The 27,820-nt window shown below is 42.0% G+C and overlaps 1 protein-coding gene across 2 annotated transcripts; it reads left to right on the forward strand.

Moving 5' to 3' along the window:
• The first annotated feature begins 1,191 nt into the window (after nt 1-1,191).
• On the forward strand, nt 1,192-11,615 carry dyrk3 (dual specificity tyrosine phosphorylation regulated kinase 3). Of its 2 annotated transcripts, XM_023267231.3 has the most exons (7): nt 1,192-2,043; nt 2,432-2,473; nt 4,219-4,328; nt 7,584-7,789; nt 7,923-8,226; nt 8,341-8,757; nt 8,862-11,615. In XM_023267231.3, the coding sequence occupies exons 1-7, from the start codon at nt 2,001-2,003 to the stop codon at nt 9,591-9,593; spliced, it is 1,854 nt and encodes a 617-aa protein (XP_023122999.2). In that variant the 5' UTR covers nt 1,192-2,000; the 3' UTR covers nt 9,594-11,615. The 2 variants fall into 2 exon arrangements, with proteins under 2 accessions (XP_023122999.2, XP_023123001.2); XM_023267233.3 differs by lacking the exon at nt 2,432-2,473.
• Nucleotides 11,616-27,820: the final 16,205 nt, after the last annotated feature.

Consider the following 27,820-nt stretch of genomic DNA (forward strand, 5'->3'; position numbering starts at 1 on the left):
TTATCTCTTTTCCAATGCTTGCTATCATCCTTTTGATGTTTCAGCACTTTTACAAATGTTTTATTGTTTCATTTTATTGTTTTAGATTCTAATGCTTCAAAAAGCACCATGTAACGTTATTATTATTATTATTATTATTATTATTATTATTATTATTATTATTATTATTATTATTATTATTATTATTTTCATTTTATGAATACTCAATCCATAAAAATAAATAAATAAATTTAATGTCTACAGATATAATGTCCATACATGTGATTAATAACTACTAATCACAAAAAAGAAAAAAATATATTGTTCTTTTTTGTGTTTCAGTGTCTTGACCAAGTTTTTTTAATCTTATTTTAATGTTTTGTAAAGCACTTTCTTCTTCTTCTTCTTCTTCATCTTCTTCTTCCTCTTCTTCTTTTCTTCTTCTTCTTCTTCTTATTAGCATTGTTAACATTAATATCAATATTAACCATAATATTAATAATACTGAGAATTATTATTAATAATAACTAATAATTTACTAAAATCTACACATTTAATGTCTATACCTGTAATTAATGGCTATTAATTTAAGGTTAAAAAAAATAACAGAAACCTTCAAGGAACCTTAAGACAACATTTTCCATTATCTATTTTGTTTCATTGTCTTATTTTAATGGTATACATTTTAATGTTCCATAATAATAATAATAATAATAATAATAATAATAATAATAATAATAATAATAATAATAATAATAATAATAATAATAATAATAATAATAATAATATTTTTTCAAATCTACAGATTTAATGTCTTTACCTGTAATTAATGGCTAAGTCTACACAAGTCTAAAACCAACCAACCAACCAACCAAAAAAAAAAACTTCAAGGAACCTTCAGGGACCATTTTCTTATTGTCCCTTTTGGCTTTTCGCTGTTTTAGTGTCTTGAAACAGAATTCCTGTTTGGTAGAATGGCTCAGCAGACAGCTAGACTCGTGACAACGTGTCAACTTAAATTATGCTCCCACACAAACACAGTATGTACTAGTACATGTGAAGACTTACAGTACTGTGCCTGTACTCAGCAGCGTTGGCTCGAGTGCAGATCCCCTGCTTGGACGCTGCGGGGCGCCCTTCTGCCGGCTGTCTGCTCGCTAAGCGCCGCCCCGCTCCCTCTCTCCCTCCCTCCCTCTGTTTGCCTGCTGACTCCAGGCTCAGTGAAGACGCCCTTAGCAACAACATACAGCCGCGTCGAATAAGATACTCGCAGCACACAAGAGGGATTTAACAGTGCAGCTTTACTGCGCTGACTCCAGGTGAAGCCTTTGTGCGAAGGGGATCTTCCGGTTGGTTCAGCGGCCAGCATGGGGCTTGAGTCCAGCTAGCGAGCTAGCCGGTGTTGGCTAGCCATCCCAGAAGACGAGCGAAGCAGCCCCGAGCTGTCCCGAAGGAGGACAGGTCCTGGGGGTGTCGACGAGTGGTAGCATCGCTGTTTTGCTAACCAGGAATAAGCACGGGAATGGTGCTCTGGACTGACTCATTGTACCGTCAGAGAAAGGCGAGGGGCACCCGGGTCAGACCACCAAGCTGCAGCATTTGGACTCAAACTATTTTTAACAGAGGGAGCGGCTCTACGGCGGACGACTGTTTTTGTGGCTGCGCGAGCTAGCTGGCTAGCTAGCGGAGGGAGACGACCCCCACCGCCTGTTCAGGTTTTTCAAACTGCAGCCAGGGCTAATGTTGGCCACGGCGACACACTGAATACACAACTCTGGGATTTCAATCAAACGGGGATAAATTACTGTCATAGCCAAAACAAAGGTAACAAACCCAGAGGAGAAAAAAAACTTGAGTTAGTTCAGTCGAAACTCCAGAGTGCTTGGACTCACTAGCAAACAAAGTTTTCAATGCTACTAGCTCAGTGTACTACCTGATACCAGTTTGATATTTTGTTTTTCCACTTTTTTACTCGGGATTTTTTCAACTTCGGATGCTGGCATCGCATATTAATTGCAATCATGATGATTATGAGCCGAAAACCAGAGGGCCCAATAGCAACAGGTAACCACAACAAAGTGTTTCGTCAGTAGCTTTTGTTTCCTCCATGTTGTATGAATGTTTTTAAACATAGTTTTTGTTTAAAGTGGAGTTGATTTAACTCGCATGACAACAGATTGGACGTTAAAGTGGACCGTGTGGAACGTGCCGTAGCTTTGGTTTCATCCTCGAGCAACTCTTGGCATTTACACAAATATCTTGTTCCCAAAACGGCTTTGATTGACAAATAGTTTTCTGGGCTCCGGGCTTAAATGTCACGTCGTGTCAGTCCGTGGACAGAGAGCGGACAGATGCGGCTAATGTCACAGTGCCGTGGGCCTTTTACAAGACGCGACTTGTAAACATGTTTTCTTTTGCTTTCAATCACGAGACTTGTGTCTGTGTGTTTCAGAAGACAGTCCAGGAAGCGCCGTGTTTTTTTCACACCCTTCTCGTAAGCAATTATTGTTTTATCAAAGTTTGATAAGCTGTAATGTGAGCTGTTTGCGTGCTGGTTTGGAGTTTATACCATGACTCTCCTCGTTGTTGTTATGATTTTATGTGTATCTCGGCCCTGACCACATCTTTGTTTCCTTGCGTGTTCAGCCTTAGTTGCATTTTTTGCAGGCATCGCATGCTCTAAAATGTAAGGGGAAAAAAGTGACATTGCCCTGAAGCCTCTGTCAGATGCACCCTATAGTTTACATTGGGCGTATTCTCTGTAAAAGAGACACTTTGTCCAGGATACCAGGAAGGGGAGGACAGAAAGCTGTGACTTTACCCCACCACAGTCCCACTCACACGTTTTATGACACATGATCTGCTGTCTGTTTGCTTGAACCTTGCTCTCTACTCTTTGCTGTGCAGAGGGGAAATCTGTACAGTGTGGAGAGCTGAAGGCCAGCTGGATGTAGATGGCTGGATGTTTGTTTGCATAGAAGTTTGGGCTCTGTTTAATTGTTTTGCCTTCACAAGGTTTGCTTGGACAACACAGTCAGATTCTGTACAGAAAGTGCTGAGCCCCCACTGAGTGATTAGGACTTTGCAGATTGCTAATGGGGTCCATGCTTGCCTAATATTGTGCGTGGAGCCCTAATGCCGCTGTTTGCTGTGCTGTGCAGGTTTAATGCATCTGTAACCAGGCAGCAGCTCTAATCTGTCCTGGAACTGGTCTGTTGACGAGCTTGCACTGGGGACGTGGGCTCTGACGCACCTGCACATGGTTATAGCACTCTCAGGAGCTAGTCAGGGAGAACACCAGGCATGCCACAATTTTAGGCTTTTCCTAATGAGCTAACCCAACACAACAGCCATATAAATGGCTTGTACCAGCAGGCCGCTCTGTCTAGCTTCAAGATATCAGCAATTATAGTCTCAGTGTTATTCCACTGATGTAGCAACTTGTATGTAGGCTAGATAACTGTTAAGATAAACAGCCGGCAGATGGGGGTTTGTTAATTTAGTAACTGGCTTCCGCCTACACTCCCAGATGCTCTTCTCATCCACATCTCACAGAAGGTGTTTGGCTTGATGCCACGGAGGTGAGCATGAAACACTGCACTATTGAATGACAGGCACCTGCAGCCGTCTATAATAGCTCTAATTCTGACCACACCTGGTGTGTGCACTACATGACTTGGCCTGAATGGACAGATGGACAGACGGAAAGATGCTGTCGTCACAGAGGCATCTGTTACCCCCATTAGGCCAATAATACCACTTGCAGCGCTAGCGATCTGGGACCCTAAGCCCTATCTAAGCTGGTCAGGTCGGAGCCCTGGCCTTGGTTACAATGTATTGGACACAATAGATACAATGGTGTATCTGCTAATAATGGCCTTTTCACAGTAAATGTGGGCTAGGGTGTTGTAGCAGACAATATTCATTCCCTCTGATCAGTATAATGAGGCAGGCCTGCTAAGATTAGCTCAAGGGAATTGTCGGGTCATGCAGAATTATTTGCATTAGTCTCAAAGTAGTTATTGGAAATGGGAGTTTGATTGATGTGATAATCAATGGGACTTTGTCTGCTTTGGGCAAACCAGGGATTGTCTGTCTCTGTGGAGAAGATTAAATTGCATTCTGTAGATTTTACCTCTGAACGTCATCCTCAGCTTTTATCCCTTAGTGTGTCTGTGTTGCAGGTTTGATGGTCCCACATAATCACACTGTTTTATTTCTTCATCTCTGTCCCTTCAGCACGACATGGTGATGGTCTGTATGATTCGTACATGAGGACAGACCACATCCTTAAAGACGAGGCAGATACAAACAGTCCGTCTGGGCTGCCCCCAGTGCCCAAACACACAGTAAGTATACACACAAACACAGACTCATACGCACAAAGCTAGTTAAGCTCTGTTTCCTGTGCTGAAGCACACTCTGTCTCCAGACATCCTGTTCCTCTGAGAGATATTCCCTGGTCAACCCTGCCCCTATTCATCACATTTGTACCCCTCCTTCCTCCTTCCTTAGTCTTGCTGTGTAGGGTTGGTAACTTATCTCTTTTTTGTCTTCAACATGTGAAGTTCAATCGAATATTACACCTTTCAGTGAGAACTATGTAATTGTGCAAGTAATATTGGCTGCCTGAAGGCATATGAGAATGTTTGGTACGTCTTGAAAGCTGTCCATATGTTAGATAAGTGAGGTATCCACTTTTTGTCTTCAGCTTGAGCAAATACAAATATCCAGTGGCAACTACCAACCTTGGGAACATGTTTGATTGTGCAGAATGGTGCGTTTTACAGTTGACAGCATGCAAATTTATCAGTGTACACTTTGTTTACATGTTGTATGGTCTCGACCTCCTTCATACACAACTGCTCTCATCTGCTTGGACAAATAACTGGACTCAAGGTCCAGTCACAGACTGTTTTTGATTTGCAGGTCTGCAGTAGTCCAGCATATTTATTGGATTACCCGTATCTTTTATTGATAAGATTCGGTTCATAGGTTTCAGTAAGTTGATCAGTAAGTTTCAGCTGATCAGTCGATCCATTTTGGATTGTGGTAAGGCAAGATCAGCATATTGAGGACATCAGTTTGGGAACTAGAAATAACTTTTAACAAGTTTTACATTGATCTGTTATCAAAAAATGTACACCTGTTATCAGTTGCAGCCCAGGCGGAGTATCTTTTTCCTATGATTGCCACTCAATAGTGCTTTTGGCAGAAAATGCACACACACACACATCCTCCGCTGCCTCCCGCATCAGAAGAGGAAAAAGGCTGGTTTGATATATTGTAAAGATTTATTGGGCTTGAAAATGTGACCCACAAACAAAATCGCCAATCAGCATTCTTCCCCTCCTCCTCTTCTTCTACCTCGTGTAATCCTCCACCAGTGGGCTTGCACAGAGGTTAGGCCTAGTTTTCTATTCTAGTCCTGTCCTTCTTCCTTTGTATTTTCTGTCACGCTCACAGAGGTACTGTCCTCTGCTAAATGTGACTGTCAGTCACTCGCCCCAGTTCATCGTGTTCAGTACTCGCAGAGTTGCCTCATGCTCTATTAAAGTAGTAAACTGATTTTGTCTCCGTTATGTGTTAGCAGAGGGGATGAACTACTAAAATATATTGTTCTAGTAAAGTTCAGTCTGCGTTGTAATACAAAATTAATGAGCAAGATAGAGGGTAGTAATGTCGAAGGGTATCACAGGCCTCGGTTTAGTTGACAGTGACCCAACCTCCAGCTATGTGTTACCAAAATTTGGTTTGGTTGCAATAAAAAGTCTGTGTGGCTGCTATGTGTGTTGAGTTGTGCAACCCTGTGTGTGCTTGAGAGAAAGATACTTAGGTGTTTCTCTAACAGCAAAGGGATAAGCTCTTCTCCATCTGTTGCACCATGCAGATTTGCGCACAAGGCTCTACGCCCTCTGTAATACCTGTTTCAGAAGATCCACACTCCCTATTCTTATTCCCATCTTCAGCCACTTTTTCATGTATTTTTTTCTAATTGCACCCCCTGTCTGGTCAATCAGTAATCGACCACAGTTGGTGCCCCACATGTCGAACGCTTTGATTTTTATGCCTTTGTTTGTGTGTGTGTGTGTGTGTGTGTGTGAAAGGGTCAATCAATGACATTCACTGTGTTTGCAGTAGCTTTGGGACAACAGCTGCATGGGATCCTGGGTCAGCAGTAGGGCTGTTGTAATAAGTTAAGACTATATGGTTACATGTATGGAAACCCATCCTGCATTCCACCTCTATTTTTGGACTCAAACCTACAACACAAACACACTCCCAGCTGAGCCTACTTTCAGTGGAACATGTCGACACCTACTCTTAAAGTACGTTTCCTTGTTGTGTTGTCTTAATGAGCTGACATGGTTTCTAGCCATAGACCTGTTTGGCCTTGAAACCAAAAGAGACAGCCAAAAAGATCCAGTTAATACGCATCTCCAGTGTCGCTTTATGTGGGAAGGCTTGCGGAGTTTATATCAGCATGTCTTCGCAGTCGCACTAGTTCTATAGTTTAAGAGTATAATCTAACTTTAATGACTGTCATTTCCCTTGTGCTCCATAATCTTGTGGATGGTTCTTTCCGCTGGTGAGAGAGAGAAGAGAGAGGGAGATGGGGAGTGAGGAGCGGTGAATTCTTGAGGTTGCTGAAACGAAGCTGTTTACTGGCAAGGCTTTCAGACCTTTCCTTAAACTCTTCTAACCTTACAGGTCCTTCCAACCAAAGGCAGATGTGTCACTTTTAAAGCTTGTGGACAACTGTGTTCAAAAAGAATTACAAAAATGAAAAGTGTTTGTTTGTTTAGTCCAGATTGAGATGCAATCTCTGTTGTTGGTTTGGGATTTGATTGCTTTGATTTTGCTGGTGATGTGAGGTTTTAGTGATTGTGGCCAGCCACTTTTAGCAGTTCAAGTCCAGTCAGCATGTGTAAATAATGTCAACGAGTTTTACGCTGATCCAAAGATCACTGATACCTTTTACCTGATTACAGTCAGGACACAAACAAGTAACAGGAAATGTGGGTCGTTTGCATGTGTTTTGGTCGGGGTGGGCCTGTCATATCTTAGTATTTACTGCCTGACTGGATCTAGATCCAGTTGTGCTGGTTCACCAACTGCAAGCTGCGCCTCAGCTGATTGCTCACTGCCCGCGACAAAAGAGTTTGCTGTTGATATTTCGGCCTGTATCTAACAAAACCTGACCTACATCTGGTAATTAGTGGAGCATTTTGCTTTTATTTGGAGTATTAGTCACAATTTCCTTTTGAATCCCTGTTATCACTCTTTCCACACTGCCTCAGGCCACATTCAAACTCACTAAAACACCTTAATGTGTAAATATGTATAAATATATCTGTAGGGTGTTAATATGTGTTAATGGCATCTTTATTACCCCTGCTGATATTATATGTGAAATGATCAAGTGATTAGAGTCAACAAGGCAATGTTTAGTTTAATATTCTGTTCAGTCTTTTGAAGGTTAGTTGCCCTTTCTGTAGTTAAATAAACTAGAAAAAGAGAAATTCCCTCTTCTTTCTTACAGTAGAATAAACCACATGTATACCTGGATTTCCTAATGTTTGTGTATCATCTTTCCTTTATAGGTTGTCAGTAACAAGGCTGTAATGAGGGATCAGGTGGCTGTGCGAGGTGGCCAGCTGAAAGTCAAGTACCTGTATGAAGACTCAACTAACAACCGAAAGATCAATGCCATAACCACAGCATCCACTCAGAATAGTGGGACCACTGGCCAGACGCCCAGTAAATCTGCCCCAGTCTCCAGCATGTCCAAGGAGCACAGTGTTGACAGGTGAGAAAGAGCAACCATAAAGATACAAAAATAACATCTTTGAGAGTACGCTATGCAGCTAAAAACCTACAGGCAAGAAAAACAACCTTTTCAGTTGTTGGTCACCATATTAACCATATTTCTTTTTCCACAGCACTGAATCCAGTAAGGGCTCCAGTGAATCCTCCGGCCCACATGGAGCTGGGAATGGTGGAAACGGCGGCAAGCTATGCGGCCCACTCACTCCTGACCAGGCCCTGAGACTGTACCGATCTCAGCTTACAACCCTGGAGCAGACGGAGATTCACTCCTACCCAGACATCTACTTTGTGGGACCCAGTGCCAAGAAGAGGCCTGCCATTGCTGGAGGTGTAAACAACTGTGGCTACGATGATGAGCAGGGTGGTTACATTCATGTCCCCCATGACCACCTCGCTTACCGCTACGAGTTCCTCAAGGTCAGACATATCTTGATACTGTGAAGTTTTTAAAGGCTATTTTAATACTAGTTGAGTGCCTGTAAAACTCATATTGTTGTCTCTCTGGTCTTTTCTTTTTCTTGCCCTCTTCAGATTATTGGTAAGGGTAGCTTTGGCCAGGTGGCTAAGGTATATGACCACAAACTGCAGCAACACCTGGCCCTGAAAATGGTGCGTAATGAGAAGCGTTTCCACCGGCAGGCGCAGGAAGAAATCCGCATCCTGGAGCACCTGCGGAAGCAGGATCGCAATGGCACCATGAATGTCGTGCACATGCTCGAAAACTTCACCTTCCGCAACCACATCTGTATGACCTTTGAGCTGCTGAGCATGAACTTGTATGAGCTTATCAAACGCAACAAGTTCCAGGGCTTCAGTCTGCCTCTGGTCAGGAAGTTTGCACACTCCATCCTGCAGTGCCTGGAGGCCCTTAGCAGACACAGAATCATCCACTGTGACCTCAAGCCAGAGAACATCCTGCTCAAACAGCAGGGGCGCAGCGGGATCAAGGTAATACACCTCATATTTACATCCTCGGAAACTGTGTGTCATTTAACAGGTCTTCTACATTCTAAGTTCACTTCTCCAATTTGTTCTTCTCCTGTCTCTGCCAGGTGATTGACTTTGGCTCCAGTTGTTTTGAACACCAGCGGGTGTACACCTACATCCAGTCTCGTTTCTATCGAGCTCCAGAGGTGATTCTTGGTTCACGGTACGGCCTTCCTATCGATATGTGGAGCTTCGGCTGCATATTGGCCGAGCTGCTGACTGGGTACCCCTTGTTCCCCGGTGAAGACGAGGGTGACCAACTGGCTTGTGTCATGGAGCTGCTGGGCATGCCTCCGCAGAAGGTCTTAGAGCAAGCCAAAAGAGCAAAGAACTTCATCAACTCCAAAGGTCACCCTCGCTACTGTGGAGCCAACACCCTGCCCACCGGGGCCACTGTGCTGACGGGGTCTCGCTCTCGCAGAGGCAAGATGAGAGGCCCTCCAGGTAGCAAGGAGTGGAGTGCTGCACTTAAGGGCTGTGAAGACCCCACCTTTACTGACTTCATAAAGAAGTGTTTGGACTGGGACCCCTCATCTCGCCTCACCCCTAGCCAAGCTCTCAGACACCCTTGGCTGTATCGCAGGCTTCCCAAACCCCTGCCTGGGACCGAGAAGAGCCAAGGGGCTCCTGTGAAACGACTCCCAGAGCACCACAGCACCTCCTTTCCTTCTATCCTGGCCAAAGGGGGGCCTGGCTTAGGCACCACAGCTGCCAACAACAAACTGAGGAGCAACATGATGGGAGATTCAGGGGAAGCCATACCTCTTCGCACGGTCCTACCCAAACTTGTCTCTTAGAGAGAGAGTCCTCTAATCTCCTCTCTTGCTCCACTTTCTCCTCTTCTGCACTCCTCAGGAGGAGTCAGAGTGCTGGAAAAAGTAGAGCCTAGGTTTTAAAACTTGTTTGGTTGTTCTTTTATTTGTTTTCTACTGAGAGGTGTCGACACCCCAGTTCCTGGTTTTTATTATTAGCTGAACAGAGAGGAAGAGGTAATAAAAGAAACACTCTAAAAACATTTTTATACAGAGGATTTCCTTGAGTGGCTGTGGATTTTCTTTATACAGCCAGTTGATATGGTTTGATTTAGATAATGCTTTTTAAAAACTTCCTTGTGTGAGTGGACAGCTTCATGAAGAAGAAAATGTTTTTAACCTGTGTGTGATCTCACATGAGTGTTGGGTTTTAGTAAAACACACTCAAACACACCTGCACTGTCACTTGCCTCACTTCACACTCTTAACACTTGTAGGACGCCACCCTTTCTGGGGAAGTGTTTGTATAAGTGAAACTTGAAAAGGGCTACAGAGATTACTCTTATCAGGTTAGAGTTAGATCGAAAAGATTTGTGCAGCCGACATAATTTAATAGAATTAAAAAAATTGGGCTCGAGTATTTGGGTCTTTCAAACACTGACAGTCATCCTTCATATCTACAACAGAATGCCTTTTTACAGGTAATACAGGATTGGCTTTATGTAGTGAACAATTAGGAAAACATTTTTAGCAATAAGCCTTCACTTCCTCAGTCTTTCTTAGTGCGCTCTTTTTTCCCTGCCTCTCCTGATCCCTGGTGCTCGCATGTCAGCTCAGTATGTGACGTTAATATGTGTGTACTTTAACTTCGTGGTGCTACTGCAGGAGACATCAAGAGGGCACAGGACAACCTATTTACAGCCCCTCCTTCCCCCTCCTAGTTTCACCATACGAGTGAAAAAAGAGGGAGAAGGGAGGACAGTAGCATCACTCAAACTCTGTCACAAAGGTGTCACCGTTACACACGGTACTTCACAACTGGGTTGCGAGAGACTATGCCAGACCGGCTCACACAAGCCGACATATATATAAATATATATATAGAGAGAGATAAAGATGGAGAGCTGCAAGTCATTGCACATAAACACCAATGGGGTGATTGTCAGGAAAGTTGTCGTTGGAAAGTTAAAGTTTGGATGAACGTCACCTGCCTTTGCCTGTAATAGGCGACTGTGATTGCTGGCGGTGGTAATTCTAATGAAAGAACAGTGAAAAACCCGAAAGATTATGGGATAATATGAAGGACAGTAAGTTTAATATGAGCCAAGATCTTTTTTTTTTTCCTTTTTGGGGAGGTGTAGAAGATGGGCCAGTGACAAAGGAGAGTTTTTATGGTACTGAAGAAAGAAATGTTTCTCAGGGAGACATACTTGACACATCCCTTAATCTTACATTTACTGTGTTCCACTTACAGTCATTTGTCCCATCTATGGATGAACATGCATGCGGTTCTGTCCACTGAGAGCGAGAGATTGCATTTACGAGTGTGTCTGCACAGGGGGTCTGCATGCTCCACAATCTGACCTAGATTCTCTCTCCTCCCCCACTATCTCTTTTTTTCTCACCCTGTCTCATGTAGGCCAGGGAACCTCTTAAACTCACACATATATAGTGAATTATGGTGCTGTCCGAAACACACAGAAACGCGTCAGGTGCATGTTGGTATGGACCACACCGCTCGAAGAGTTCTTTCTCTTGTCCCTCATTTTCTAAATGAAACTGTCAGGGATTTGTACTCTGTCTCCATTTTTTTTATAGAAGTGGTTTCTATTGCTTTTCGCTCCAGAATATCAGAGGAGGTAAAATGCAAAAGCAGAAAAAGAGGAAGTCGTATACTGTCATGTTGTACTAGTGGTGTGAGTTAGTAGGAGGGTGTTTGGTGTTCAGCATGAAATCACAGCCTGTTATCAGACCGAGTGACTATGAGAAGAGAAACTGTACAGTAACCAAATGATGTTGTGATAGTTTCTTTTTCTAAAAAAAAATAAAAATGACTATCAAGTGAAATGCACTGCTCTGGGGTGATTTCTGGTTTCAAACATGCATATTTTATTACTGAGAAAACGAGGCTACATAATACTAGCAAATGTTTTTCCAAGAAAACATTCCTTTTATATCTTCCAACAGCTCCCAGATCTGGTCTGCTCTGTCTGCAGAGCCAGTCAATGAACCATAGAGAGACTTTTTAATCTGATGTTCAGTTCTGAGGAAAGCTCTGTTCTCTGGGGAGATTTGCAGGGAGAGCGCAACAATAGATAAAATTAAACTTCGGTTGGAGTTGTCTGAGCTCATTCGTCCGCTGACCCGAAGCTCTTGTATCCAGCGGTAACCGTGTTGTTTTTGCTATCTGACACCTGCGGCCTGCGTTATGAAACAAAATGGCCTCCAGTTGTGTCGGTATAGTGAATCAGTATAAAGTGAACTGGATTTCAGTCAGTGATTAGGTTACAGATTCAGCCAGCACTGGGACACTGATGAGTCAGTGGCCTGTGATACTGACACTGCCTTGTTATTATGCACTTCCATGAAAGCCATGAAACACTGACGGAAGACAGCTGGTAACATCTGTGGGTGAAGATGATTCACTCATCCAGACCATATTATTGCTTTCTTTACGTAGCACTTCTAGACAGTGAAACATAAAACGTGACTGCAGTAACACTCTGAAGTAGCAGCAGCCAGACAAATGATGATGGTTGATGACAATATTTGGCATTTTTTGTTGATTTATTGCTGTAGCTCCATCTACTCTGCTGTAACATGCAAAACAGGTCTGCTGGGTGTATACTGATGGAAGTTTCAGTCAGAAGGAAAGCTCAGGTGCTCATTACTGACATTCTTGAAAATTCTAAGGAAGTGACAGCTGAAAATCCACTGTGCTTTTTGAATGGTTAAGTAACTCTTATTGACTCTTAGTCCTCATTTAAAATGATTTTCTTCCAATTAAATCAACTTAGTGTTGTTTTATTTATCAAGATTTCTAAAGTTTGAAAGTTTGCACCTCCTCATAATGTACTTCTGCTTTTCTCCAGTCTCACCACCCTTCACTGTATGTTTTGTGTGCCATTTGTAAAACAGGGCACATTCAAATCTATCATAAATTTGAGTGGAAATAAAAGATGACTACTCAGTAGTAGTGACGGCACACTGATCATCGACACTGATGATTCATGAATGTTTACGCTGGCGGGCTGGTGCCCACAGGCGAGAAAAAGTCAGCTGAGGGTATATACGCAACAGCAGGAAGAGAAGAAACCGGTTGAGCGACCTCAAGAGATGGTGGTGGTGTGTGTGTGAGAGAGTTTGACACAGGTGTTTAATGCCAGCTGATGTTGAAAGTATGAAAGGCGCCTCAGGCTGAAATGACGTGCGTGTTATTGCTTTTTATCATTCTGGGTGTGGCACAGCAGAAGCAAGTCATCGTGCCCTCATTAATTTGCTCATTCAAATAAGTGGCCAGGTTGAACAAGCCATCAAGCAGGCCTGTAGGAGAGTAGAAAGATGGTTTTATTTTGCTGACCTTAACAAGAGAGAAGTAGAAGAATCTTCACATTGCTCTGTTTTTGAACAAAAGTGCTATTCTTAGAATATCTGTGGTGTAGCACATTAGGTCTTTCAAGTTGGTGTCTATATTCCAAAGAGTGTGTTTTAACCCTCTGAACTTTTGCTTCTGTCATCTTTTTACTCACTGTGGACTCATTTTCACTGTAGTATAAAGTTCTGCACCTCAATGCAAACAGCACAACCATGGCTCGAAATAGAGAGAACTCCAGAATGTCTGTTATGCAGTTTGACAGAGTTATCATGCCAAAAATTAAACAAAAAGAAAAACTACATTTATTTTTTCTTTGATTATTTAACCAGAAATTTTAGAAATCCTGAAGTTGACACATGCAACATTTTTTCAAGTCCCAACAGGTGTGACAAGTACTCGGAAAACTAGTGGCTTTACAGACCAGAAACATTTTTTTTGCCTCCATTCTTTTCTGTGTAAACAACCTGTAGTTCAACCAAAAATATCCTGAATGTTTGTCATGTGACTCACAGTTGAGTCATTAATAGCTTCTTGTTTACGTTGCAGAACACGGAATTTGTTCTCAATTGAGCCCAAAAGTTTGAAATTGAATTTGGCAAATTTGTAAATGAGACATGTAGAATGAAGTGATTTTGATAGGTGATTGTTGTTTTGCTTGACAGAAAAACACATCATACATTCAAGGACCATAACAAAGTTGTTGGGTTTGGGGGTTCAGAGCGTTAACAATGACATATTCCTCTTGTATTCTAGTTTTCCATGGCCTTTTTATTTTTAAATTATTCATTCGTGATCTCATCTCAAAATTTCCTAGTAAGTTGTCTGAATCCCTCTCCTTGTCTTTCCAATAATGTAAAAGCAGATTAGACCAATCCCATTACACATCAACCCAGTCACCTTCTGACCATATGGCCTAAAGCTCTGCTCTACATCCACTTTGACACACTGATGTCTATTCAGTGAACCTGGACATTAGATGATGTCTCTCCTCTCCTCTCCTCTCCTCTCCTCTCCTCTCCTCTCCTCTCCTCTCCTCTCCTCTCCTCTCCTCTCCTCTCCTCTCCTCTCCTCTCCTCTCCTCTCCTCTCCTCTCCTCTCCTCTCCTCTCCTCTCCTTCTCCTTCTCCTTCTCCTTCTCCTTCTCCTTCTCCTTCTCCTTCTCCTTCTCCTCCATATGAGAAACTCTCAACAAGTCTAAGCCTGTAGACCATATGGAGCCACAGCAGGACTTCTGGTCCAGAGTGTGGCTGAGGAGGGGCAGAGTGGTGACAGGTTTCTGATTACCATGCAGGTTAAGAAATCTTGACCCGCTTGTTGCTCCATGTTTGGTGTTTGGCTCAAAGTGTAAACACGTGTCTGTGTCTCTCAGTATCTCCTTCTACCCCCTTTGTTGATGTCATGATGAGGAAGCTTGTCATATCTCCAGGCTTTTATTGTGAGGGCGTATTTTTAATGTTATGGGCTTTTATTTTGTAACCTATCCAGCGGTACAGGAAGTGTTTATCTAAGAAGCAGTTTCTTGACCAGACGAAGACGCTGCCGAAAAGTCCGAAAATTCACATAAAGATGAAAGAAAACGGTTCCACGCTGTTGCTGTCTAGCAAAGGATGTGTCTAAACTTATAAGCACCTAACTGCAATGGAGACAAGCTCTTATGGTGTTTCCTAAAGAAAGGAGTGAAGGACAGAAAGGTGAATTTGTGTTCAAAATAAAGCTGACCGCTGAACATAAATAAAGGCTTTGTGAAGGAGCTTCACCATTGTCTGGCTGGGGTTTGACCTTAAATATGTAGCAGGCGGCAGGAATTGATGAGACTCAGAAACACCTCACAGGTTAATCATTTGTGGCTGATGTGGCAGTGTATATTCTAGTAGGCCTGTACGTGGGAAAACAGATATTGCACAGGGTTTTTAAAAGTGATATTGTCGCAGCAGTGCTGGTTGTAAGATAAATAGACTGCAGCCAGAAACACCTTTGCTTCTTTTAATCTAGAGAATTTTTACTACTTCTTTTTGTCATTATGTAGATCTCTTTTCTGTATGATGTAACCAAACACAACCTAAAACTCCTAAAGTAGCGCAATTTACATTCATTTCCATATTATGTTGTTACTGTAGGGACTCAAAAGCTAGAACTTTGTGCTCCTTGAAAACTCTCTGAGGCAGCAAACGTACTGAACCTGCGTTCAAGGATGTGACAGGTGATTTATGGGTTTTGGCAAACATGAAGGATTCTCTGAGGGCTGGCAGTGCGTGTGTTTTTTTAAATGCTTTGTTTGTTTGTATATTTGCATGTTAAAATCCTTCACACGGCTTGTTTGATGTCACACTGAGCTCTGTCGTGATGCACCAGAGGAACTCATGCTGTCTGGACTGAAGCTTCACCCCAACTGTGACTCACCACTGCACTGAGCTCCATCCTCACTGCTTAATTTCTCCAGTTACACAAGCACCTTTTTTTGTTTTGGAATGGACAATACAGACACACACAGTCGGCGGCGGGTCACAGAGTGCAGACACACACCAGAGCTATGTGTGTCGTCTGGCTTCGGTCCACTGGGACAGCTGAGGTACGAACCAAGCGACAGAAGCAGCAGCAGAATGCCACATTAGTCCCCCCTTGTTGCACCGATACAACACATGCCCGCACATGCACAAAAGTAGACGATGGCCCACTGTTCCTCACTCATATGCGCACAGTGACACACTCACAGCTGAGCTCACACACACGTTAACTCACAACTGAGCACATGTCTATACAGGCTGAACAGATGCAGATCGTTGGGAGAGGCGGGGTAGTGCTCCAAGAACATTAGCCCACCAATTGCACCCATCTACATTCCTGAACAGACTGTAGGGTAGAAGAAGCTGTGCATGTGTGCATTTTTTCTATGCAGGCAGTTTGTTGAGGCCTTCGTTTTTTACTGCTTGAAACCCAAGCTTCATCTGTTCCTACAGTTAATATATCTGCTGCCTGCATATGCAGCCCCCATATTTAGGGTTTCGGTTTCCTTGTCTTGTTTACATGACCCAGCTGGGTCACAGTTAGGACTGGAATAGAGGATGACTCATCCCCTGTCTACGGAGATGGGTGTCTGTTTGTGTTTCTTGTGTAAGTTTGCATGTGTTTTTACAACTGCATCTTTCCACCTCTCTTATAGCCCGAAGGTAGCAGGTCTGCATAGCAACACGCTAGGAAGAAGCTCCAAAGCAGCCGTTTCCCAGTATCTGGAAACCCACCTACTCAAAAGCTCTGAAGGGATATTTTCTACTGTCTGCTCTTGCTCAACAGAACACATGAAGATGTAGCTGAAAATATTTATCAAGCAGTCCAGAGGTTTGTTGTGATGTCTTGTCTTCCATTCACTGCAGTGTAAAGACATTGCAGGTGTATCTGTATAATATCTTTCATGAGGAAATGTTTTGTATGAGACATAAACAAGGAGTGAGTCAATACATGAGGTAAACACAAAGCAAGAAGACACGCAGATATGGTTTTAAAGTTGAATACACTGTGGATCAGTGGTTTTAGAACACCCCCATATTTCTAGTTGTTACTAAAATTAACACAGTGTAACGTCCCAGTGTACAAGAAATAATAAATATCTAACAATGGAATCTTAAATCCCAAGTTTCATCTACATTTTTGACTCATTCAGCAGCCAAACAGTCTCGTGACGTTCTTTCTACAAGGGAAAGAAAACTTTATTGCAGAAGTTCCCACAAATGTGTCAAGCTTGAAGGTTATTTCTATTTCACTCCTCCGTCCAGTTCAGTCCAAACCAGCTCAATGGGATTTATGTCTGGATACTATGCTGGTCTTCCGTCATTGGAATTCCACTGTTCCATTATTTTTTAAAATTTTCTTAGCCATTATCTTGCTTTATTACGAATCCCTGACAACCAGTCTGTCTTTCTTTGTCACCTGTATTTTCCTTACCATTCTAATGGCAACTTACAGTAATACTTCCCACAGTAGCTCCTTAATATAATATAACAGTGTGTAGATACACAGTCTGCTCCAACACTACCTTTGTGCAAATAGAACTTTTTAAAATAATCAACAAAAATTGAAGCATCCACACCAATTGTCTTTTTTAATTTTCAAAGCTTACTTTATTTTAGTCACTGTTCTTCATTAAATTGCATTGTTTTTTCCATTTTCTGTGCCTTAAACTTGTTTTTTTTGCTACCTTGTGAATTTTACTGCTTACCTTTGTACCATTTAAGGTTATTTGGTGGAACTGAATAGCTTAAATTTTCACAAAGAAACAGGAAAATGAGGGTGTTGTAAAACACCGACCAATAATGTTACACTGTTTCAACAAGTAATATAACGAGTACACTACAAGAATAACGTTCAAGCTTTGATTTATAAGACAAAAACTAGGATTAAGAAAATCGATCCAGTGTTGTCTGTTGTTGACTGTATGTCGGTGTAGTTCACTCATTCAGGCTCTATGATAAAAGAGAGATGAATATTTGATTTGATGTACTGATTCATTGATTTATTTTAGACTAACACAGCAACATGAAGGCAAAAGAGAGAGAGAGAGAAAAAAAGGAAAAGAAATCACACAAAATGAAATAGAAACCCAAACCTATAGCTGGTTTGTCCTCAAATCACTGTAGGCCATAAATGACTTCTTTACCTGGAAGTGTCAAACTGCTTTCCTCAGTTCATAAATGACATCAGCCCGTCACCTCATTACTTCTTTGTTTACATGCTTTTCTCACAGTCTCTCAATCACTGCCTCACATTATCTGTTGCATTATATGTTTAGCTACAGGTTATTTGCGGTGAGACCCCTGCTTTCTGGGAAGGCACCTACAGTCTGGACCCTGTTGTCACATCCTTTCTGTTGCTGGGTAAATGGGATATTTATGGTTGGTTTCATGTTTCTTGGAGAAGACAGGACAACCTTTAGCGGGGAATCTTTGGAGTTTGAGAGACGATCATCTGCCGGCGTTAACCTTAGCCTCCTGTTTCGTTTATCTTCTCCTTCTTGGGCTCCCATCAGTCCTGACATTCGGGTTACGTCAGATTAGCTGACCTTGTTTGGGAACATTTGTAAGTCACAGGAATTGCATTTGTAAAGCAAAGAAAAGATGAGGCAAAAGGAACATGCAAATGACCGTCCCTACAAGTTTCTGCTTCCCTATGTGTATGTATATGACACGGGCTCGTGTGTTTGCATCTGTAAACATGGACTCTTCAGCCTCTGTCACATGCTTCGCCTTGTTTCACTGAAGCTGTTTTCCAAGCACAAAAATCAATGTATTCCACGTTTATCCAGCAAGGACAGATAATTCTGTGAAATTGTCCTTTTGCACTACTGTTGATCAAAAAGAAGAACAATTAAGTGTGCTTTCAGACAGAGCAGCTGTTCTTTGAATGCTTTCATTTTCCACAGCCAGTCGTTATCCATCAGTGGATACTTGGTAAGTCAATTCAACGCTGATTATAGTAAATCTGGTTTGAAGAGACGACACGGCTTCACTTTGTTAGAGCTGACAAAGGCTCCACTGAAATGTTCCCTGAAGGTATTAAACAGAACATTATATGGAAATGTTTGCAGGACAGGGTGGCACCAGCAGTGTACACAGAAGATATCTATGTATATGTTTATTGCTTGTGTTTGCAGGGAGGTGAAGCCCCAGTGCCCTCATTCTCTCCATTGCCCTCTTTCTCACATCCATGCCTGTCTCCTTTGTAACAGCTGCTGGCTGAATTGTTGTCCTGAGAGTTTTTTTTTCCATGGCAGAGTGTGGAGAGCCAGTTTCCGTCTGCTTCTGACAGGAAACATGCTGACCTACTGAAGAGAGGAGAGTTTCCCTCAGGAGCCAAAACCATGATCGCACTATGAGTTAGCTTCTGTTTTTCTTCTGGTTCTTTACCAGTTTTTTTTTCTCTCACTCACACGCACCCTAAGGAGGCCTGAAAACATGCTTGAGCACAGTCCCATCAGCTGGGCATCAATAATTCAATCCTCCTGCACTACGTTGATGTTTATGTTTCACTGGTGGATGAACACAGTCACCAGGTCTATATTAAGACCTCAAGTATCGTGTTGAGAGGCAAAGTAGCTGCTTTGTAAAGCATCGCAAAACTGCTAAGAGCCTTCCAGGAAAAAAAACATTTCTGAAGGGCTAAAATATACTGAACAACAATATAAACGCAGCAAGATTAATAACAAATACTAAACGCAGGGAGCACATTATTCTGGTCCTGGCTGAATTACACTCACTCTCCAGTTAGTACAATATTCCATTTAAGATTCTCTTGATTGCTTTTAAATCTCTGACTCCACTCTGGTGTTTCTGAGCTTTTAACTCCTTATTCTGCACCTATACACCCTGCCGATCTGAGAATTACTGTTCCAAGTCCTTTTACTGTTTTTAGAAGGTTTCAAAGCCCACCTGCTCAGACAGACATTTCACAAGAATTTCTAATATTTTTGTTTGTTTTTTTGGCGGGGGGAATGGGGGGTCGGGGTCTTTTCACTGCTTCACTGTATTTACAAATGTTTTATTGTCATTGTCTCTTTATATGTTAACATTTTTACAGCAACACTTTACTACGCTTTTAAAAGGTACTACAGAATATAGAAACAAAGTATATTGTTATTATCATTATTGTTGTTCGAACACACAGAATGGACGTCATGAAACAAACAAGTACACACTATACTGGAAATGTTAATGAGCAAAAGGAGATTATAGGCTCATAGACCAGAAATCACAAGTCAGTAGTAAGTCACGGATCAGTGATACACAGTTCATTATCGTGGTGATACTGACTTATGGAATGTGGTCCTGAACAACTTGGCAAAGCTGGTGGAGATTTGTGGAACAGGCTAAGGACTGTCTGTCGCACCATGCTGTCTGAAATGATTTCTGAGATGATCAATAATGAAGTTATGCACATTTAAGTGTCTGGCTATGGCCCTCACTGACATACCAGCATCCAGCAGCATGTTCTCATCTTGTCATCTGACACAATGTGTAATTTGAATAAAGCTGCACTTAAAGGAGGCCTTTTACAGTCACTGGTCTAAAGAGTTTCTGTGTACTAGTTACTATCTGGTTATTGTCTTTTAAAGTCACACCTGGCTAGGACGTGGATTAACTCAATGACAGCTCAAAAACCTTTTCTGCACAAGTGCTCTTAACTGAACTCTTTTCTGACCACAACAATAGAAATTTGATTCTTAACTTTTTCTCACAGTAAGTAAAGAAGACCATTCACATGTTGTGGCTATATTTTTGTTTCACTTGTTGGACGCAGTTTTGGCCTGTTTTACATTCAGGTGTCCTTCACTAAAAATGGTTAGACATTTTAGGAAATTTGCTTATAAGCTTTTTGGTGGAGAGATTAGAAAATTGCTCTCATTTTTGTCAGCAGCCAGTGTGTCCAGTAACAACAAAATATACCCACTAGCACCTCTAAAACTCATTAATTAAGACATTATAGTATGTTGTTTTATTAATGTATACAATACCTAATGTGTAAAAATGACAACTTTCTGTTTTATAGGTGGATTATGACTATTTTTTGGCTCCTCTGCTAGCTGCCTGCTCTGATCCATGAGACGGTCTGACCCTGATTTTGTTCCTTTTTTGATCAAGGCCAGGCAAGCTGTTTTCCACTGTTACCAGTGTTTATGCTATGCTAAGCTAACTGTTGGCTTCGCCCTCATATTTAATGAGCAGATATGACAGTGGCATCAGTCTTCCCACCTGACTTAGAGAACAAACAAGCAAACAAAACAGAACAGAGGACTGAACAGTTTTAGGACATCCACCATGTCGTCTGTGTGCACCGAGCCCTGAGTTCAAGAGTTCAGGGCTTAATGTTACTAATCCTGTCAGTTGGTGAAATGTACACTGGAAACGTGAGGAAGGCTGTGCAGCATTATGTATATACAGTATGAGAGGACTAAAGGTTGAAAATAATCTATTTGTGTCACATATGTGAAAATGGCATGAGTTCACATCTTATAGAGAAGCAGGTGTGTGTGTCCACGTGGACATTCTGTATATGCATGGCAGGGGCAGGGCAGCTACTAGGACGTGATATTGGCAAAGATGAATGTGTGTTTTAGGAGTGGACTCCAGGAATGGAAATCCATACTTGAGGGGCATGCTGGTCTGTGGGTCATACAGCCATACAAGGGCATAGTGGAGGCAAAGGCCCATCATACCAGGGCGCACATGCACATACATCTATGTGGGTGTGTGCGTCTGTGGTGGTGGTAGTGCCAGCTGGGCAGCTTAAAAATAGTGCGGAGTGGAGGATTGCAACTGCACGGGACTCTAGGAACACATGACTGCTGGTTCGGTAGTAATTCACAGCAGATTTCTCCCAGCTTTGCGATGAGAGAACGAGAGGGTGATGATTAAACCGAGTCGTCTCATAGGGCCGTATCTCCGCCGCCTTGCTTTAATTATGAGACACTAGAGGAAGCAGAGGGAGTGTGCTGTTCTTGGGCTAAGGCGATGCTGTGTGTCAGGTAGGGGGCGGGATGTGTTACGGGTGTCACAGGGCCAGTGAGCTGCAGAATAAGGACTCCTCTGTGGTAAAGCGAGCCGTGCAGACGTGCAGGGACAGTGGGGCAGTAGGTTGGGTGTAGGAGGTGAAACGTGATGGGGATCAGACTTGTAGGATTAAAGAGCACTGGACTAACCTCTGCTAATGCACAGAACACAGAGCGGGGATGAAGAACCAAGGGGAGGCTGCAGGAACAGCTGCTCATTAAAAAGGCCCAGCGCACTCTGCCCTCACAACACATCAACACTCGCACATAACTATTAATACACATGCACACATACACATAAACACAAAAAAATGTTTGTGGTACATATACAACATATATATACACACTATAAACTATACAACTGATTTAAATTGGAGGATAATCTCATGCACAAAGTGGCTCTTTCACCTCACATAATCTCAGTTTGGATTAAGATGGATTATTGGATTACAAGAGCCTCCTCTGGGAGGGAGGGAGGGAGGGAGGCAGACAGAGACACAAAAAGATGGATTACTGAAACTTATACTTGATGAACATGGGAAGTATGTATATATTTAGGTATGCAATATAACATATTAATATTATCACTATTAATACCATCCATTTCATTCAATTTCACAATTATACAGCATATCTATTTGTTTATGTTTAATATACTGTTTTTCTGGAGATTTTGACTTGAGAAATATGCCTATTTGCTTCACTGATGTGAATTAGATGAGAAGACTGATATCACTGTCTTAGTTGTGGACTATATATGACACAAATACCAACAACCACTTGGCTTAGCTTAGCTCAAAGACTAGAACCAGGAGGATAAAACAATACTGACTCTCTAAAGACAACAAAACCCATCTATCAACACCTCTACAGCTCACTATTTAAAAAATTATATCTTGTTTAATTAAACCGTACAAAAATCCAAGCCTAAAATATGACATATTTTTACTAGGCTAGCTGCTAAGATATAACCTAACTGATAATTTTCCAAACAAACATGAGAGAGATATTAATCTTCCTGTCTACGCACTGAGCTTGATACATTGCCCCTACCTATGTCAGCCACTTACAGTTGCAATCAAAATTGTTCAACACAATAAACTCTCAAAACATTCTACTGACGACTGGTGGCTAATATTTATCGAAAAGTTGTGAAATGAAGCCTTGGTAAGCAATCAAAGAAAGCTTAATAATTAATCTGGCGTGCAGCTTATAGTGGGGGCTCCAAGCCAAACAGGTTGGGAACCACTGCTCTAGAGAACCGAAATGAATCCTATTGATCCCTGAAAGCAAAATTATTCAAAAGTCAGGATGTAAGTATTATGTCCTGTGGCCTTTGTAATGTCCATTAAATATTTCTGATCGTTTCTCACAAGATTCTGACTCCTCTTTGTTTTTTGAGTTTCAGCCAGTTCACCACTTTTCTTAAGTTGACTTGGATAAATGCTTGATCACTGTCACGCTGAATAGTCAAGTGATGACTAAGCTACAATTTAGTCACTGAGGTCATTGCATTCTTCTTTAAATAACCTGGTATTTCAAAAAATCCTACTTGCTTCTCACACGATCAAGTTTACCAGTTGGTGCAGCAAACGCCCCCACAGATCCATCTCGCTGAGTGCCTGCTGGGATGGTGTTCTTCTTGTCCCTTTGGACTTACCATTCCCACACCAGACGTACTCCTGACCTGTGGATCCAACTAGTTTCAGTTTCCATTAAACAGACTCACAAAACTCTTTTGTTTTCTTGCATATTCAAAAAAGCATCTTTGGTCAAAAATGGAGCGTGGAAATGTTTCTGGACATGATGTTCTTACCTTCTCAGAGTTCTTCTTACAGTCTGTACAGATTGTCTTGTTCCTACCACATTAGTTTCTCCTGGAGGTTGTTGGCAGCTGTTCAAATGTTTCAAATGCCTGTCAAGTCTTGCTCTTTTGTCTTCATCAGGAAAGATTACTGCTGTATCCTGAGTTTTAAATTTACTACTAACTGCATGTCGTAATTTCTTTTCCTTTAACTTTGCATATTTGCAACTCAGCTTGGACACCTACATTTCCTGAAAGCTTAATTATGTTTCGGAATTGCCTAAAACACTAGTGCTTGATCTTTTCTGGGCCTTTTAAACACCATGTTCTATTGTGTATAACATGATCTAAACTAAAGATAAGCAATATAAAAGCATGAAATTGACTGCAGTAAAGGCACAGAAAGAGGAAAAAACAGGAAGCTGTGACACTTCCAAGTGTCATGTGTTGACACTATTTACTAGGCTGATGGGGAAATGTCACTCGGTGTCACTGAGAGAATACTAATATAAATAAATTTAATATATAAGCATTAAGGCATTGTGTGACCTTCATGTTGATGTGTCAAAGACAAATGGAGTGGCAAATAGTGCTTGTACACTAATTTTAGACACAGACACTTACCCAGAATTAGATAAGAAATTCATATTCACAAAGTAGCCATTCACTATACATACATATCCATGAAAGGCACCTTTTAATTAAAGTGCCCAGTGACCTTCTAGGGCACTATAGCAGCCCTTTAACTAAGCCTATGTGACTGTGCACACCCTACTAGTGCCTCAACAGACACATTCAACTGTCTGTGTGAGTGTGAGAGTGTATCTCCTCTCCAAGACTGGGTCAGCGGCCTGCAGTGAATCACTGAGAGGAAAAGCAGCAATGACGTTGTTGTGTCTGCTAGAAAGACAGTCCTGTGCCAAAGGACCCATAACTGCAGAGGCCACTCTCTGTGTAAGATAACTGGAGCATCCTACAGCCACATGTCTCTGGGTCAGCAGAATCAGACTCGGCCTATCCGTGTATGTGTGCAAATGTGAGAAAGAAACAAGAGACAGGGAGAGCTACAAGTATGCGGGTGAAAGGGAATAGGGGGTGTCAGCACGTATGTGTGCGGTTGTTTGTTAGCAGGATGGAAATGAAATTAGGGCATTCTTTACAGCTGAGTAGGGCAAAAGAGAGGCTGGCAACAGAAGTAGGCTAAATCATCATGTCCTATCATCAAACACCCTCTTGTTTATTGCGGACAGGGATACAGGAATGCCCATGTGACTTAAACGTGAGAGCAACTTGCTGGCACATGAGCTAGCAAGTTGTTGTCCTACTAACCTGGAAAGAAAGAAAGAAAGAAAGAAAGAAAGAAAGAAAGAAAGAAAGAAAGAAAGAAAGAAAGAAAGAAAGAAAGAAAGAAAGAAAGAAAGAAAGAAAGAAAGAAAGAAAGAAAGAAAGAAAGAAAGAAAGAAAGAAAAAGAAAACTGGCATGCTTTACATTTCCAACCTATTTCAATTTCATTTTAAAATTTTTCAGTTTCTCCTAACTACACTTCCTCACGTCCATTCTTTGTTTTATGTGCTTTTCTTTCACTTACACAGAGAGCCGGGGTCAGTCTGAAAAGGTCAACACATGCAGCCACTGTGGGCTCTCATGCCTCTGCAGGGACCTATGTGATTCAGTCATAGATGAAAGGGGGATTCCAGTGGTGGTCACATGCTTCCTGCAGCGCTATAGAAGAGGCCAACCGTCGCATGGATGACAAGCCATACATGGTTTTCCTTTGTGTGTGGATGCACGGGCAGGTTTCTGTGGCATTGTGCAATTCCTCTGTCAAAGGCAACCTATGCATGACACGTGTCTTGTCAGGTTTCACGTGGATAGGTGTATGTGTGTGTGTGTGTGTGTGTGTGTGTGTGTGTGTGTGTGTGTGTGTGTGTGTGTGTGTGTGTGTGTGTGTGTGTGTGTGTGTGTGTGTGTGTGTGTGTGTGTGTGTGTGAAAGAGCCATGAATTTTATGTTTGTTTCTTGAGGCTTTTAGGTGGAATGCACAATCAGGCAAATGTGCTCTGAGAGAATAATATGAATGAACTACTATGATACTTAATTATATATGAGCTGCATTAATAAAATATATGCAATTCCTGTAGCACACCCATGCACACACACACAAACTACCTTCATCTTCGTGATATACTTCCACGTCCAGAGGCCTGTGATCCAGAGCTGAGATTGGAAGTGACTTTGCCCACTGTGCATCGAGCCATAGACTGCCTTGGAGCTGGTTACTTCTGTGACTCGTTGCTGGGCTCTTAGCAACCTTGCGTATGTGTGTGAAAATTAGAAAGAGAGGGAGACATAAAGAGAGAGACAGCTTGCCGAGCTCCTGCATTTAAGAGCAGTTGTCTGAGGAACTTCACATTCGTCTCCAATGAAACCAGAACAGGGAAATCACCTCTACTGAGGCAAACCAGACCAAGGGAACAAATAGACAGACAAGTAAACAGGCTGTCAGACAGACTGGATGATAGATGAAGGTTCTAGATTCTACAAATTCTATCTCAAGGCTAAGTTTGGACAAACCAAATGTAAACAAATGCAGTGGTTGAATGATGCAGAGAGAAAATTGTATAAAAGAATCAAATGTAAATATGGGTTCTTGGTGCTCCACATAGCAATTATAGAGAGGAAGAGAGACAAAGGGCATAAAGGCCGAGAATGAGTGAGAGAGAGAGATCATAAGAGGGCATCATGAAGGGAGAGTGTGTCTGCGTGCATCAGTGGGGTGAGCAGGTTCAACAGGTCCCATGTTGGGTGGGAGGCTTGTGAGTGCTCAGGTGCTAGAATCCTATATCAGAGCCAGTGCTGACCATGGGTCTATATCAAGAGCCGGATAGTGTTTCAGCCCTGGGTGGAGGATTATTCTGAGAAAGATGGGTTCTGGCCAGCCTGAAATAACTGATCCAAACTTGCTCTGACTTATGCACGCTAATGAAGAACAGGGGGAGATGGAGGAAATGCAAAGGGAGATGCACCTCCTGCCCCTGAGATTTCCTTCCAGTCAGGAAGTTAAAAGAAGTGCTATGAAACAGGAGAGAGTGTCAGGGGAGCTTTCTGGGAAGGAGTGAAGAAAGGGAAAATGTCAGCATGCTGGACTGTGCAGCTCTGTGCACAAGGCCATGCATTCCTGATCTTTGTAAACCATGGCAAGCATTGAGACACTGGCACATAATCCATCCATTATGGACAGAAACCCTCAATGTACAGTTGCTGTGATATGACCATTTTGGTCGCTGTGATGTTGAATAAAGAGAAAGATGGTTGAGGCCATGACTGCATCTCCCTGGGGTGAACCCTGTAATGAACATGTTGTCCCAAGTGTCTGGGGAGAAGCTATAAGTACACTCAGAGCTATGCAAAGTGAATCTATGGCTTGTGTTAATTCATCAATACAAAGCTGTAAAAGGGCCAGTCAACAGTTTCCAATTTCAGACTCGTCTCTCATATACTAGATTTATGTGTGCGTGTCTAAGTGCATACTCTGTGTAAGTGCGTGCGTGTACAGTACTTGTGCGCAGGTGTTTAAAAAGGTGTACATGAGGACATGTGATGTGCGTCTCTTACATAACAGTTGATAATAACATGAAATGTATCCAGGTGGAAACTAGACAAAAGGACGGTGTCACTCCTCCGTGCTGGGCCAGAAAAATTTACTATAGATGGGAAATTTGTGAAGCCGATACGATAATCTTACAGCACATTATGTGACTTAATATACAATATACAAGAGATTTATTATATTTAGTTTCATTGCAAGCCTTACATCATGAAGTGAAAAGAAGGGTTGAAGAAAAGATCGGGGCTTACTTGTTAGATTACAAGTGGAGCATAATGTTTAAGATTGTACAATTACTTTAAGTTATTAGATCATGTCAAGATGTGTGCACACAATTAATATTTTTAGTCTACAAAAAGCTCTGCATTGCTATGGACACGTTTTATCAGTGACATATTTCTGAAGACTGATTATATGTTCTTTAATATGTCTTATTTTCTCACTCTCTCTCTGGAGTAATATGCATAGTGCAATTCAGCAAGTTACTGCTCCAAACTATAGGACAAAAATAATCTTGACAGTCTAGTTGGCAAACATACAGAAGATTTTTTTAGTAATAGTTACCAAAAATGCAGCCCACCCACTGTTTATACACCCACATCAGTTTACTTGTAATGAAAAGCATTACTCAGCTAATGTAAAGAGTTCATAATATCTTCTCCCACATGCAGGTACTTTGTACGGTCTTCGTGTTTACATCTTGGGCTGAGTTTGCACACTATTAATAAGCA

Source organism: Amphiprion ocellaris, chromosome 5, assembly GCF_022539595.1.
Source record: "Amphiprion ocellaris isolate individual 3 ecotype Okinawa chromosome 5, ASM2253959v1, whole genome shotgun sequence".
NCBI classification, from domain to species: domain Eukaryota; kingdom Metazoa; phylum Chordata; class Actinopteri; family Pomacentridae; genus Amphiprion; species Amphiprion ocellaris.

Bases quoted from the DNA above. Each gene is read 5' to 3' on its own strand.
- dyrk3 (XM_023267231.3), top strand. From the start codon at position 2,001: ATGATGATTATGAGCCGAAAACCAGAGGGCCCAATAGCAACAG. The intron at 2,044-2,431 runs GTAACCACAACA...TGTGTGTTTCAG, and splicing joins AGAGGGCCCAATAGCAACAG to AAGACAGTCCAGGAAGCGCC. The intron at 2,474-4,218 runs GTAAGCAATTAT...CTGTCCCTTCAG, and splicing joins GTTTTTTTCACACCCTTCTC to CACGACATGGTGATGGTCTG.